Source organism: Myotis myotis, unplaced genomic scaffold (genome assembly GCF_014108235.1).
Source record: "Myotis myotis isolate mMyoMyo1 unplaced genomic scaffold, mMyoMyo1.p scaffold_m19_p_1, whole genome shotgun sequence".
Lineage (NCBI taxonomy): Eukaryota > Metazoa > Chordata > Mammalia > Chiroptera > Vespertilionidae > Myotis > Myotis myotis.
Window position 1 is genome coordinate 52,326,362 of NW_023416313.1, and position 16,940 is coordinate 52,343,301.

Genomic DNA, 16,940 nt, shown 5'->3' on the forward strand with positions numbered 1-16,940 from the left:
TTATTCATCTAGAGTTAGGGAGAATGAAAATATAAGCTCCACATTTGGCCATTGATGTATCCTAAACATCTAAATAAGCATCTTGCACATAGAAAGAGGTGTGTGGCAGGGGGTGGGGTAGGAGAGAGATAAGTACGTTATAGAAAATAATTCAAATATACATCAGGCTACTTGGGAAAATACTCAAAGTACATCTTTATACACAGAATTCTAAGCATTCATGAAAAATCATGCAACTCTTCACAGGTTTGCTTATGCTCAGCTTTAAAATCTAAGCAAACAGAAAAACAATGTCAAAGAAATACATAAAAACTGGGGTATCCTATGGAAGAAATGCTGTCAAATGTATAAATCTATGATCCCACCTTCACATCTAAGGGCTTGTATAAGGTACATCCAGCCTGGGACTGCTCGTGTATGAAATGAGTCTGGCATGAGACCTCTCCTGCACGAGGGACTAGCCGTAGCACTCACGGAAGTTGTTCATTGGCTGTGCTATATAGCTTTCAAAAGGGTTCTCTGAACATCTGGCTTCCTTTCTTAGAATTCAAACCTTGTGTTCAGAAATAAGGATATGCAAGCAGGGGGTATGGACCTGCTAAAAGTTTAGTGGTTAGTTTTTTTCTATGAATGTGTTATGAGTAGGAAATTCAGAAAATGATGCTGACAGAATCAGAAGTAGATGGGCTGGGCATGATAGGCAATTAAATTCTTGATTTTCCCTAAAAATAAATGTCCCTATAAGGAACAATTGACAAAACACTATGCATGTCTAGATGCAATATACATTTAGTATGACAGTATTATCTCAACTGATTCCAAAGATTTGTCTACACTAAATTAAAACAAAAATACACACCTTCTAAAGACCTGCAGACCTATTCTTTTTTCATATTTAAGCTAAGCATGATAGAACATGGGTCAGAGGAAGCACAGAATTTCAGACAACCTGGACTTGCTGTAAATGTATGAAACCCAGCTCTGGATGCCTGGTCCCAGACATTGGCTCAGTTAACTGTATACAAGTTCAGAAGTTCCCAGTTCCTTTGTTTTGATTTCCCAGAGCCACTATCAGTGCATAAAAGACTTCAATCATGAAAGGGAAGTCATTTCATTGTTCACATACTTTATAAACAAATTAAGGAGAGGTCAAATACATAGACTTCATTCCTATGAGCAGATAACATGCTGCAAACTGAAGACTTAGAGTCAAAGGGAACTAGATATGATAACACAGATTTGTATCATACGCAGAACCTAAATGCCTCTCACTTCTGGTTGGGCATGCTTCTGTTTCAATGGCACATGGTTAAACAGGTACCAAAGTTAGACAAGTCTTCATGAAGCCCACAGGTTAGTTAGAGAGACAGACCTTGAAAAAATCATTACAAATGTGAGTATATAAGGAAACTACGACAGAAACATGTCAAACTGCGAGCTAACCTGCCCTAAGGTTCTGAGAGGACCTCCTTGAGGATCATAAGAAAGCCCAGGGAGGAAATGAAAGCAGAATTAATGGATTTTTGCAAAAACAAGAAAAAGACAACTTTGGCTAAAGCACAGAGTTTGAGGGACCTGCTAGCACCTGAAAAAGCTGAAGAGGAGATAGGAAACACAAATTTCTAAAAAGTAGTAATTCCTTTTATTACAGAAGGAATTGGTCATTTGTTGAATGACCTTTCAATTGGCCATTTGTTAGAACAATTCTTTCTAACTATAGTTTTGAACAGTAGCATTTTCAGATATCTAAAAAGATTAGGGTATACAAGTTAACTGAGCAGTCCAGTCAGCAACTTAGTACCCAGATATTGGTCAAGACCATGAAGCCAAAATTCTTTTCTGGTTAACTAGAGCTATATCAGGATATTGAACTTGATCTTAGGGTAGAAGAAATAGATTTTCTTGTCATCCTCGATACATTACGTTTTTTAACTTTCTCTGCATCTAATTTCCTTTACTTCATTAAAAGCAAGTTATAATGTACAGTCAAAAACTTTGCCAAATATAACTGAAATTCTAGCTAAGAGAATCACAGAAATATAAAAACAAACCAGAGTCACTACTACACTTCCAAAATAACTATGGGAAAGAGGAATCAGTCAAAAATTTCAAAATTCCATGAATAGTTTTAATCTATCTAGAAAATAATCACAGCAACCTTATTAAAAATAAAACAGACACAGAAAGGGAGAAATGGTCTCCACAATTTTGTTTCCATGAATTTAGAGTTGGGGTAGGGGGAATCGTGGAGTAGGTGATAATTTCATTTACTGGATTCTTTTGGAATATTCCATATTAGGAATTAGCAAACTGTGGCCCAAAGGTTAAATCAACACATCTATTTCATAAGATCTCTGACAAACTAAGAAAATTTTTTACATGATTACATAGCTGAAAAAATCAAAAGAAGAGTGTTTCATGAAATTCAAATTTCAATGTGCATATTTGTGTTGAACCCAGCAGTGCCCATTTGTTTATAGAAGTCTATAGCCGCTTTTGCACAACAGGGCAGAGTTGGGTAGAAGTGACAAAAACAGTACAGCCCCAAAGCCTGAAATGCTAACTACCTGACTTTTTTTTAATATATATTTTTATTGATTTTTTACAGAAAGGAAGGAAGAGAGATAGAGAGTTAGAAATATCAATGAGAGAGAAACATCGATCAGCTGCCTCCTGCGCACCCCCTACTGGGGATGTGCCCACAACCAAGGTATATGCCCTTGACTGGAATCGAACCTGGGACCCTTCAGTCTGCAGGCTGATGCTCTAGCCACTGAGCCAAACCGGTTAGGGCACTACCTGACTTTTTACACACACACACACACACGCACACACGCACACACACGCACATGCACACACACACATTACCAACCTGTTTTATAAAAATCCATTTGGGGCCTGGCTACAAATGGCAGGTTGTGCAGGTGTCCAGCCTGAGAGCAAGACAGACTTGGGTTCAAGTCTCACTTCTAGCCTTTACTCAATTGGGAAACTGAACAAGTAATTTAACCTCCAGAGCCTCTAGGTCCCAAGTCCGCCCTCTCTCGGCACAGTGGGGGCTGAAATCAGCACATGTAATGCGCATCAAACCATGTGCCCCTGCTGAGGGTTGGGTCCACCTAACAGGAAAAGTACCTTCTAACATGTTTACATAAATGTGCACTAACAGCGGAAGGCGGCTCTCTGTTCCTCAGTTTTCTCATCTGTAGAATTAAAGTAATAACCAATCGCCTCTTCTTGAATTTTGAGTATCACATGAAGTCATAAAGGGATTAACTCATATATAGTGCTGAGCACAGTGTCTTGCTTTTAATACATGGTCAGAAAACGCATTCTTGGTATTATTATTCCAAGTGATTCAGAAGAAGAGCAGTGGTTCCCAGGAGGATAGGGGGGAAGTGAGAGGTCAAGACACCCTTAACTGTATTTTTTCAAACAGAGACACATTTAGGAGGCCTTCTGAGATAGAAAAGAAATGACTGCCCAAATACCCTCCACAGGCTCTAGTCTTAAATCTCATTCATCTAAACCTTAGATTTCCCACATTTAATCTAGATATACAGCTACTTTCATTCATTTGTTGAACAAATAATTTTGGTGAATGAGTCTTGTGCAAGGGAGGGGGCAACAAGCAAGGCACAAGCCCTGCCATCAACATCTCAAGACTGCTGAGAAAGGCCGGACGTAAACAGGAAATGACAGTTCAGTGACATGAGTGCCTTAACAGGATTAAGCCCGGATGTTGTTCTTGGAGTGCAGAGAGAGGCTTCTGTATCTGTGGGGTTGCCACAAGAACTAATCGTTGCTAAAATAATGGTGTTTCTTCTGTTTGGTTTTCAAATGCCTGTAAAACCCAAAGTATCACCTTATAATGAGTAACATCACAAAGTGCCTCTCACCTAATTATCACATCTGAATATGCGGGAAGACTGGATCTCAATTAAATACAATGCCCAGGTATTTTCCATAATATTACCCACTGTCCTCTTACAAAAATTACTCAACCTGAAGACAACTCACCATAGTTGCAGAGATGAAAAAGCTTGAAACTATTCTTAATGTCTTTCCCTCACACCCACATCTAATCTGTCCATTCCATGGGTACCATCTTTAAAAATATATTTAAATTCAATCCAACAACTTCTCACCATCTCCATGGCTATCTCCATAGTGTAGCCACACTCCCTTTGCCTAGAATTGAATTACGGAAAAAGCCACAGAATCGGTCTCCATGTTTCCACTTTGGACCCTCCCTGCAAAGTATATTTTTACGTAAGAGCTGGAATGATCCTTTTAAAACATTGCCATAACGAGTCACCTTTCAAGGCCCCCTGTTTCACTCGGAAGAAAAACTTAAGTCTTTACAATGACTTACAAAACCTGTCTCCTTTCCTCCACTCCCGCCTACTCATCTCAAGACTCCTACTCCCCGCAACTGCCTCGCCTCCAGAAAACTAACCACTTGTCTCTTCTTTAACTTGCCAGGCCCAGTCCCACTGCAGGCTTTGTTCTAGCTGCTCCCTCTGCATGAAACACTCCTCCCTTGAGTGATTTTCAGGGCTCACTCCCTCACGTTCCTTAAGTATTTTCTCAACTCTCTTTTCCATGAAAATTGCTTTGATCCTTTATTTAATATTACAGCTTGTCCCTTCACTCTCCATCTATGACACAACCGATATCCCTTTTTCTGAAATCACCTGACTCTTTCTTTTTCACCTCACTTTTAAACCACTTTAAGTCACATTATGTTTTCCTGAGAACTAACAAGATGTAGAAAGACTGCCTTAAGGCATCTAACTTATAAATTCCAGATGAGTCATTTAGCCTCAGCATCTATGCACACTGCAATCATGCTGGTTACAGGATACAGAAAAGATTTGTTTTCCTGCTTGTGTGAAAAGAGGTGAAAAAAGAGGGCTGGAGGTGCAGAATAGGAAGAAGGATGGAGAAAGAATGTCATTTCAGTGAGCTTAATAGTGAGCTATACCACAAGTGCTTGTAATCTCAACCACATCCGGAGGGAACAGAAAACTTACAGATTGCAACATCCACCAAACCTACAAATTACAACATGAATTATAGGTAAAAAGGGGACTAAAGCTAGCTATTTTCAAAATAGAAACAGGTACTGATAGAGCTATCCTTAGGGTATTCATAGAGACCAAGGGCCCATATGCATGCTTGTTTTCCCTTTTGCTTTTATTTACATGTTTTTAGGAAGAAAATATACTTGTAAAAATAATAGCCATGTGATCAGTCCATTTTTGTGTTCTGTTTTCATGTAAACAATCTAATATCAAAATTTTCCATAAACCCCAAACTTTAACTACAAAGAAAACACTATCTTATCAAGGGAGCTTACATTTCAAAACATTGCATCTTAGGCAATATAAATCAACATCTCAACTAAAATATAGCTTCAAACTGAGATATTGTCAAGCTATCAAAATCAAATTCCTTAATCATATGAGAAAGCGCCAACAGTTAAATGGATAAAACAATAGCTTATTCATTAAGATGCACAAATAATTTTGAAAACAGGATAAATGTCATAGATGCTATAATGCAACCTTCATTACAAAAAAGCATTCTGTTCATGTGTTTAATATTTCAAGAAGAAATGCTTCAGTTGGAAATCATTCTCATAGCTTATTTTTATTTTACATGACTTGAATTTTATAAATATCCAAGTAAAATATATACTATCTGAAAATTCCCTTAAACACAGCCACAGGGGAAAAAAATAACTTAAACTCTATACAAATTTTTCCTTGTAATGATCTCATTTATTACATATACCTTCTTTACTATAGTATGCTCAACACTGAGGACACGGAAGTTACTTCTGGATAGAACTATTTTTAAAAGGCAACTTTATACAAACTTTGTACTTACACATTCTGTGGCTGTGACTACTAATGAGCTCGAGATAACAGATTTTCCTCCGTTAAAGCTCACTGAAACATCAAGAGTTCTGAAATAAAATGAAGAAACAAAAATTAAAAATAAATTTAAAACTAGAATATTATGGGATATTTTTATTTCTTCACATAATTCAAAACTGACCGGAAAGTCTACTTTAAAAGTCCATGCTTTAATCAGCAATTCCAGCTTTTTTCTTTCTTAGTGCCAGTTCCTACTGGACTAGCCAGAGGCAAATTCTGTCAGTGATCTAATTGTTCCTAAAAGTATTAACATAAGCAGAAACATTCAGAAATCCCTGTTTTTTTTTTACAATAATCCTCTCCTTATCTGAATCTTTACTTAGATAAGTCTATAGTCAACTGTGGTCTGAAAATATTAAATGGAGAATTCCAGAAATAAAATAAAAAAAATTGTAAATTTTAAATTGTATGTTGTTTTGAGTAGCATGATGAATTTCTCACCATCCTGCTCTGTCATCCCTCTGCCCAGCTAATCCATGCTGCAAATGCTCTCCGCCCTTTAGACACTTAGCCCTCTCCATTATCAGATTGACTATCAATGTATCTCAGTGCTTGTGTTCAAGTAACCCTTACATTATATAATAATGGCCCCAAAGTGCAAAAGTAGTGTTTCGGATATTCCAAAAGAGAAGTGGTAAAGTGCTCCCTTTAAGTGAAAGGTATGTATATACAGGAAAAACAGATTATAGATAGGTTTTGGTACTATCCCTGGTTTTAGGCATCCACTGGGAATCTTGGAATGTATTCCCCATGGATAAGGAGAAACTACTGTGGTTTAAAAAAATTAGAAAAAAATTCCTTAATCTGTAAAAATGATGAGATTTTTTTCAGGTTCAAAAAATCTAAAAAGAGATAAAATACCCTTAACTCCCATTTAGCTTATTTTCCCCATTTCTAAATATTACTATCATCACAAGATTCATTAAAGCAAATGTACGAGGTAACATTTTGTTAATCTGGCTCCTATAAAGTGCTATGCTCCAATCCTCATAAGATATTCCAAAAAGTAATAGCCAGAAACTATGCCTTAATTACTCTGAATTAGTAGAATTTTGCTAGATTTAAAAGATTTCTTCTCTACACCTTGAATCGAGTGCCATATATGTTAGGTAAGGAGAGGTAGGATTAAACAGAATAAAGATGCCGGAGAAGAGAGATGAGAGGTATTATTTAGTGCCTGCTATGTGCCAGATGCTATCATGGACATTTTGCAAATATTACCTCATTTAATCCTTACAATAACTCTTCAAGTAAGAAGTAGTTCCACAGTTTACAGATGGGGTACAAGAGGCCCAGAAATGTTCATTACCTTGCTGAAAGTGGTAAAACTAGGACTCTAACAAATTTTGAACTCTTTCCATCATACTACACATGCTTGATGAAATAAAAGTTCCTAATGTGTTTCTTTTCTCAATGTGAACTTAGTATGGATTTGTACAGAGAGAGAACCACCAGGAAAGTGACTACTAGCAAACTTCTTCAAAATTCAGGAATACTCCTATTAATAATATTTCTTGTAAAATATTCTCTCCAAAACATTTTGTGTTTAAAACAAAGCTTAGTTAAATCCACAAGAGAATGAGAACTTAGGGTGTTTATATCAACTTAAGTGAACTTCTGAACTATTCCAATGTAGAATGCCAAGTGGCTTACTTAAAAAAGAAAACTTAAACCTAATTGCTTATTCTGCAAAACTGAATGCCATGTTTTATTTTGTTGAAGACTAAGCACAGTTGAATCCAAAAATAATATTTCCTAGTTCTTAATTCCTCTACTTTAAAGCACATACCAGGAAGCATGTGACATGACATGGCTTTAGTTTGGGGGAAGATTATTTGATTTATAATAAAGTATGATTATTGCAGGTAATCTTATTGATTCAGTTTTCAAGGGATCCATAGAACAGTTTTTGTTTTACAAGAAAGTTCACTCTTTCCTATGGTAGGGATGCATGCTGATGAGATTTTGTAGGCAACCAAAATAACTACACATTATCCTCCAAAACTCAGTCTAGTATAATGTGGCTGCTGTCAAATAAAACTGATCTAAGACTCCACAGACCTGGAGGCCTGGCTGGTGTTGCCCAGTGGGTTGGGACATAGTCCTGTACACCAGAAGCTTTCCAGTTACACTCTTGGTCTGGGCATGTATAGAAGGTGACCAATCAATGTTCTCCCTCACCTCTCTCTCTCTCTCTCTCTCTCTCTCTCTCTCTCTCTCTCTCTCTCTCTCTCTCTCTCTCTCTCCTCTGCCCTCTAAGATCAATAAGCACATCCTCAGATGAGTGTTAAAGAAAAAAAGACTCTGCATACATGGATAGCTACCTGGTGGATCTTTTGACATGTGGACTCAATTGAAAAAAATATAATCCTCACCTTCTTGATCAAAGCATTGCTGTCAACAGCAGTATTAATGATTATGGCATTTATCAATTCTAACTATAAGCCATATTAAATTTACCTTCTCATTTAATTCTCACAGTAAGCCAATGAGGTATGAAGTAGTATTATCTCAGTTTTCCAAATAAGTAACCTGAAGCTTAAAAGGTAACTTGCCCAAATATTGGACTTCTCTGACTCTGTAGTCACTTCTACCACAAACTACCTTAATCCTCAGTAAATATTTTAGGGTTTTATATTTAAATCTCTCTCACGGACAAGGGCTTAGTACAGGGGTGGGCAAACTTTTTGACTCGAGGGCCACAATGGGTTCTTAAACTGGACCGGAGGGCCGGAACAAAAGCATGGATGGAGTGTTTGTGTGAACTAATATAAATTCAAAGTAAACATCATTACATAAAAGGGTACGGGTCTTTTTTTTTTTTTTTTTTTTTTTTTTAGTTTTATTCATTTCAAACGGGCCAGATCTGGCCTGCGGGCCGTAGTTTGCCCACGGCTGGAGTATCACTTCTTTAATTTTTCACTATATTCACCTATTTCTTATGTATAACTATAATAACATTTACTACATGCTGAGATATTTATTTGTGAACACACACACACACACACACACACACACACACACACACATGCTTGCTGGGAAAAGACCTTTGTCTAAAACTATGCTATTTTCTTTCTACACTCATTGATAAAACTATCTTACCCTCTAACCAAACTCAATACCTTGATTTTCTTCACCCCAAGGCTCCAGTATATGTGTTTAAAGTTTTCTGTAATTTTTCATGTTACTTCTGTTAGTATATATGGATTTCTCACTCCTATTGCTATATAACTTCTATATAACCAAGACAGTAAACCCATACTCTCAGTTATAGAGCTTTTATTACAAACAAAAACATATTAAAGCTATGTCATTTTTACTAATTACGCACAGGGTGGGGCAACAGTAGAAATGTTGAACTGTGTGTTAAACCTAAAACTGCATTCCCAATTAGTTTATGAATATTTTCCAATAAGCTTATTTAATCAACCACTCAATCATTCTATTACTAGTTAATTAAATATATATTCATAAATTACCTGCAATAGGCCAACCTAGGCTGTGCTTGGTAGTAGGGCTGCAGTAACCAATAAAGAAAACACACACACAGCATTACAATGTAATTGAAAGGAAGTCATATAAGCAATGACAATATGAGTGTGATATTAACTAAAATAGATATATGCACAGGGGTTCCAGAGAATGAGGTAGGAGACACAACTGATTCAGCCTTGCCATGGGCATCAACAAAGGTTTTCTGCAGGAATTCACCTCTAAGATGAATCCTAAAGGATGATCAGAAGTTAGGGAAAGAGATTAGAAGGGGATTCAAGAAGTTGGAGCACTATTTGACAGGCTGGAAGGCAAGAAAGGCAAAGAACAGTCAAGGAACTGAAAGCCATTAAATATATAGCAACCCAGAGTGTGAGAGTGAGAATATATGCCTTCAGGCTAAAGGGGAATAGGGGGGGAAATCCAGGATGCTATCTTTAGACATATGGAATTAGTCTTAAGAGTTTTTAAACTAGGTAGAAATATGGTCAAAATTGTGTTTTACAAATATCACTCTTGTGATATTTGTATAGAGCATGGCAGTATAGAGCATGGCTTAGAAGAGTAAATTTCTACAGTAGAAAGACCAGTTAAGAGTATCTTACTGTGTTTCACATAAGAATCAAAGTAGAACTGAAAATAGTGGCAATGAGGGTGGTATTAAAATAAAAACTGAGAGATACTTAGGACTTAGAATAAACGGACTTGGACACTTATTGGCTGTAGGTGAGGAAGAAGGAATAAAGATGACTTCATAGGTTCCATCTTGTATAAGTGGGTGGATAAACCTACACAGAAAACATAGGAAAAGAAGCAGGTTTGAACAGAAAAACATGAGTTTAACTTGGGAACTTCAAGAGTAAGGTGACTATGGGAAATATAAGTGAGTTAGTAGACATCTGGATAGTGGACATTTGAATAGTGGGTTTTACGCTAAGGAAAAGATCTTGTCTGGAGATTTGAAGCTCATCAGCAAGAAAAGGAAGCAGAGAAGATGTGTTTGTGGATCAGAAATGCAATCATGGTGAAAACTGAGAGTTAAAGGACTGTAAGAAGAAGAGCCTGAGGTCACATCTAAGAAGAAACAGCCGGGCAGGTGAGAAAGTGAAGTTCATGAAATATAAGGAAGAACCTTCTGAGACAGGACCGGCCCATAGTACAGATAACACATGGTGGTCTGGGAAGATAGGCTGAGAACTAACAGCTCTTTCAAGTTCCTTTTCTATAAATTGGTTCTACATTGTTTAGAATTGCTTCCACTCGTTGCTCATATTTAAAAAATGTTTCCCCAAGTAGATGGATAGAAGAAGCCCAAACAATCTAACATAACAAAAAGATTGTTTGAAGTGCATTTTAATATCAATTGGTACTCAATTAATTGTGATAAAACTAAATTTATTCCATTTGAGAAAATATTAAATAGTATTGTGATATATAATTCATTAAATAAAATTTAAGAAGGCCTAATGGTCAAAGTGCTTTTATTTAATTTTTAAAGATGTATGACAATTCCAAAACAGGGGAATAATTCAGTGCCATATGTCAGAGCTACTCTGATCTGAGAAATTTCATACTCCATGAAATATGATTGACATTTCAATCTATAGTAACCTATCTGCAAGGTATTCATTTGCTACTGACTTTATGCATATCCAATAAAAGACTGCCATTTTATGATCCATTAAAAATGGTGAAAAAATTAAATAAAATTGTGAAAGACATTTGCTGGAAGTAATAAATAATTTACCTCCAATTTGCACATACTGAAAATTAAACTGGCAACTACTCAGAAAGTTATTAAAATTAAGGTGACTTAAGGTATTTTGAAATTAAGTGCTACTATTAAATATTCTGCAGAGCTTTTTAAAAGTTAGTTTTATGCATAATAAAGATTACAAGTTGAAAAATGAAGTTTCATATTTGTGAATACTTTGAAGAATTCACTTCTAGTTATGAATTTATATAAATTAATGTTTTGTCTAAAATATTTTCTTCAATATGGTTAAAAGATTGTTAAATAAAGTAATTTATTTTTGAGATATCTCAAAATATATGTATAACTAAAACAAAGATTACAGTCAGGAAGATTGCTAGATTTCAGAAGAAAAACAAAGCTATATTCAGAGATGTACAGCACATAACAGCTATGTTGTATAGTAAATGTTTTCAGTATTACACTGAAAATAACCTCTTTTTTAACTGATTTGTATATTTTAATAAAATACAAAAAAGGCACTTAGAAATAATCACTCAATTTTTAGTGCCTTTCATCTAAAAATGTCAAGTGTCTTAGTAATAGCAGAAGCTTCAATAATATAAAACTTAGAATCAGATAATAAGGGTTTTACATACATATTTAAGGATATCTTCTACCTCATCACATAGCTGTCCCTCTTTGAACACTTTTAGTTACCAAGCACTCTCTAAATAATTCTAATTGTTAGAAAGATTTCCCAATATTGAACTGAAATGTGCCTCCTTTTACCTTCTACCCTTTCTCTCTCCTTTACTTGGGGCAATAAAGAATAAGTCAAATCTATCTCTTACATGACAGACCAGACCTGATGTTTGCACAGAGCTGATGTGTCACTCCTGAATCCAACTCTGCCAGAATTGTAAAGTTCATCCTATTTAATATTTCCATACTCGGCAACATCTTGTTGGCCACCCATAGATTGGCTTAAATTAATTGTTAACCCTCTTAAAAGACAATTTCCAGAACGGAACATAATATTTTAAAGTAGAAATAAAATGCAGATTAGGTAAACTTCTCACATTTTTATATGTAATCAGAAAGCAATACACCGTGTGAAAGGAAAGATGAAAGTTCCACCACTGAAGGGCAGGTACTGAAATAGAGAAACAGAGAGTGTCCTCAGCCTTAATGCATCAATGTTTATATCCAAAATAAAGACATAAAGAACGTCCTGGTATCCATGATAAAAAATAAGTAAATAAAAGTCTCATTTATCAGAGAAAACAGAAGAATTAAGTTGTGACTGTATCACCGCCTACTGAGACAATGGAATGAGAGATTGTATAAATGTACATACATACGTATATTGAAAAGAAGTGTTCATGTAAGAAGCTAGGTTAAAGGCAGAATTTGTCCAACCAAGAAAGAGTAATGAAATTAATCAATTTATTCCAGGAAAATGGATTATATTAGAAACATAACAATGTGGAGGAAAATTTAAAAAAGATTCTATTATCAACTCAGGCACTAATCCCAATTCTACCGCACCATTCATCTCAATGACCCATCAGCACCAGATGATTAAAATTTTCCACATTCGCTGATATTCCTCCACTTCTTACTAAAAACACTCTGTCAAGTGTCTTCCCACAGTGCCTTTTAAGAGAACTAATACTATCAGTTTCATCTGACTTAGATATTTATTTCATATTTGCCAGACGATTCTGGCCAACATTTTTGAAAGCACATTTAACTATACCATATGCCTCCTTAAATAATCTCTATCAAACAAACTGTAGGATAAGGCTCCAGTTCATTCTGTTCTGTTTTTCTTTCTTCACAATGTGTTTATGTATATTTACCCAATTTGCTCTGTTCTTCTTGCCAAATTACAGGTTTGAGATCTCAACTATTGCAGAGCAGCTGTGTTATTGCTGATGTCTCACTAAACAAGGGTCAGAGAATAAACCCATCCTGAAAATACGGCTAACACCTGCACTGTACACCACGAGGCGCCTGCCCTGGAATGGGGAGGATTCAAAGGCCTTCACAGAGTCCTTTCCATTCAAACTTAAGACAGTTTGGTGCAAATGATCCATTAGCAGAAAAAAGCTTCCAAACTATTTACTGTGTTTTCTTGGTACGGCAATTTGTTTAATTGTGTGACATTTTAAAATTAAACTGTGTCCAATGAAAGAAATCAAAAAGAACAACCTCACTACTACCACCTTTACATACCTTCTGTTTAAATATTAAGAATTTGTTCAACTTAGTCTAAAAATCTCTATCAAATAAAGAAATTTAATGAAAGATTTTTCTCAAAGAAAGTACTTCGAAGAACCACTTCAACAAGGCTAACTGGTGATATACCTGAATAAGAGTTGCCCAGGTGGTTTTAACTTTTGTTTACTCCATATCAATTTCCGAATGCAAATCTATGTCCTAACTACTCTGCTACATCCTTCGTTCTCATCTCCAAGTCAACAATTTCATGTTAACCCTCTTTCAACCCAAAATTCATGAGCCCTGGGTTTTCAAGAAATAATCCTCAAACAAATATAATTCAGGAAATATAACATAAAGATGAGAAAGGAACTGTTAGAGTAGGCTAATGAGATGAGGCACATGCCCATGGATCCAGCTCTAAGACTACACATCTGGCTTTGAGACTGTCTGTCTAAGGCTACTTCACCAGCCTGTTGTTAATTATTTAAGTGAGGGAACAGGGGGAACCATCGTCACATCTGTCACTCTCACACAGGAAAAACCTTCATTCGTTGCTGGGCCAGATGTGTTCATTTGAAATATAGACTAACTAGCTACTTAATGGGTTTGAAACCTTAGCCAAAAGATAATTAAGCAAGCATATTAAGCATCCGTCACCTTACAAGGCTAAAGTGTTTCGGCTGTGTTGATTTTAATCCAATCTCAGAAGAGAGCTACAAAAGCATCTGAAGAAAAGTCAAGGCAAAGGAAAGCTCCAAATTACTTGCAACATACTTAGTAGAAAAAATAATGATGTCCCTAAATACCTCATACACTAACAAAATCTTCTCAAGTTTTGCCTCAGTGGCATAATGTACTTGATTTCAAAAAATAAAAAGATCAAAAGTAATTACTTTAGACTAAGCTCCTTCCCCAAACAATCTCAGTTTGCTTGTAGGTGAAATATTAGTGTCATAAGCCAAACGGAGGATGTCATGTCTGATATTTATTATGCTCTATATGATCTTTAAAAATCACATCTCCTGAATGTAGCCTATCTACAAGTCACTAAAGACTATCAGCAGTCTCTATGGTAGTCTCTTCAAAAGGAGACTATGCCCAAAGGCAAATTCTAAAGAAAGCACATTCAGTGTCTGGGACAGACCAGGCATATTGCATTTTATAATTACTTTGGAGAAGAAAGTAAGGTGTCTTCCTTAAGTAGACACTACTGTACTATTAAAAATCCAAGATAACCGAAACACAACACAAGAAAGAAACCCCAAACCTAGTTTTCCTCTTAGAATTAAAAGATAAAATATTATTCCTCAGTTATTCTCGGCAAATGACAAATTGAAAAACATTCAGAGGGCACACTGGCTAATATCTGGGGGTGCTGCATCCATTCTCCTAGCAAGAGGGAGAAGGGATTCCCACACAGAAAGCACAGATTAGAAAATGTACTGATGGTCATTTGGTTCAGGCGAGTCGAGGGCCCTGCACTGTCCAGAGGGATGAGAGTTTCTCCAGGGTGTATGCATGGCATACAGAGTGTGCTCAATTCATATTGAATCATCTGTCTACCATCAGCTTAATTGTCAGGCCAGGCAGCCAAGAGGAAACCTGACATATATGGTAAACTCGGTGTATCTGAACACAAAGAGCAGCGCAGAAACCACTATGCTCTTGAACTGTACACAGACGTTCCAAGCAGTTTGTCAGCTTCTTTCCCTTGGTTTCTGGAAGAGGTAGGTCACCACAAAAAAGAACAGAAGAAACACCTGTCACTACAGCCTACCACTTTGCAAAAGAGGCACTCTGGACAAGGTCAGTCGGCATCCTCTCCCGAGGCAGCTCTGGGCTTGGGAAGAGGCAAATAAATACAACAGACTATTCTGAGCTCCTTGGTACTCAATAAAATATAAACAGGGTTTTTTTCTTGTGCTGTGTTTCTATTATCTGTAGCTGTCATTGCTTCCTAGAGCAGCAGTATTGAGTTGGCACAGACCTGGTTTCATACTTTCAAAGACAGAAGGCCCTTGGCTCCTAAACTGACCAACTCCGGGATCCTGTACCCGACAGGAGTAACTCATCATTTCTCACCAGAACGGTTGCCTTTGTGCATGATCTGCTGGTTTGTGGATTCGGCTTGGCCAAGAATCTTGCCAAGGCTTTAATCTAGGCCACCTGTTCTACATAAATTCTTGAGAATGAATTCCCAAGCATTGTTTTTTTTGGACTCGTATGATAAAAAAATACACAAAACAAAAACAGAAGAACTTAATTTTTAAAGATGTGTTGCTTTAAAGGAAGCTTGATAACAAGGGTGGGGGTGAAGAGGAGGCCACCTGGACTTTGGAACCTGTGGCTCTTTGCTCCTGGAGTCAGGGAAGGGAGGAAGAAACAGGAAGTTTCCTCACTTTGTCCTTTACCAGGATCCTCATATTGGTCTCTCTCCCTCAGCCCCCATGATCTTGCAACAATGCGCCTTATCGGTTGTGAGTTTACAGGCAAAGCAAGCTCCCAAATCAATGGATATAAATATTCAAAAAAAAAAATCTAAGATAGTTTTCTGCTTTCTTAAATGGCATTCCTTCCAAAACAGGAATCTGATCATTTTTCTCTGACCCTGGCCCCAGCAACCAAATGCGCTCCTTTAAGTGTTTATATAACTAGTATTGGAGAAAAATGTATTTATCCTTCAGGTAACAAACATTTAGCGAATCTATTGTAGTTAGGCATGTGTAAGGTGCTAGAGATACAGCGAGAAACAAGGCAAACAAAATGCACCCTAGCAAGAAGGAGACACAATAAGACTGTATAATTACATGAGGTGACCAAGAAGAGCTTACTAAGAAGAAGACCTCTGAATAAGACGAAGAAGGTGAGAGAGTGAACCACGAGGGGAAGAACATTTCAAGCTGAGGGAACAGCAAGTGTAAAAGTCCTGGTATGGGCCGAAACCGGTTTGGCTCAGTGGATAGAGCGTCGGCCTGCGGACTGAAAGGTCCCAGGTTCGATTCCGGTCAAGGGCATGTACCTGGGTTGCGGGCATATCCCCAGTAGGGATGTGCAGGAGGCAGCTGATCGATGTTTCTCTCTCATCGATGTTTCTATCTCTCTATCTCTCTCCCTTCCTCTCTGTAAAAAATCAATAAAATATATTAAAAAAAAAAAAGTACTGGTATGGGAGTAAGCTGACATGGTTAAGTAATAGCAAAGAGGCCAGTGTGACCATAATGGAAAGGGCAAAAGGAAAATGAAGTCTGAGACATAGGAGGGGCCAGATCCTGTAGAACCGTGTAAAGCATTGCAGTGACTCGACTTTCACTGTGAGTGGAATGGGGGACTCATTATGGACGATTTTAAGTGCTTTAACAGGATCACTCCTGCCAAGAACAGAAGCAGAAAAACCAGTGGAGAGACTAATAAGCCAAGCAGGAGATGACAGTAGCTTGGTCTAGGATGGTATCAGCAGAGGTGGTGGGGAAGGATTGGACTCTGAACATATTTTGAAAGTAGAGCTAATGAGGTTCTTTGGTGGCCCGCATGTAAGAGAAATCATTAATGAATCAAAGGTTTCTGACCTGAACCACAAAAAA

General features: G+C 37.0%; 1 protein-coding gene across 2 annotated transcripts in view; it reads right to left on the bottom strand.

Moving 5' to 3' along the window:
- Nucleotides 1–16,940, bottom strand: part of ANTXR2 (ANTXR cell adhesion molecule 2) — a 137,243-nt gene that overhangs the window by 82,393 nt on the left and 37,910 nt on the right. For both annotated transcript variants that reach the window (XM_036337493.1, XM_036337483.1), the window contains exon 11: nt 5,896–5,974. In XM_036337493.1, coding sequence (XP_036193386.1) covers nt 5,896–5,974 — 79 coding nt within the window. The remainder of the gene's footprint in view (nt 1–5,895; nt 5,975–16,940) is intronic.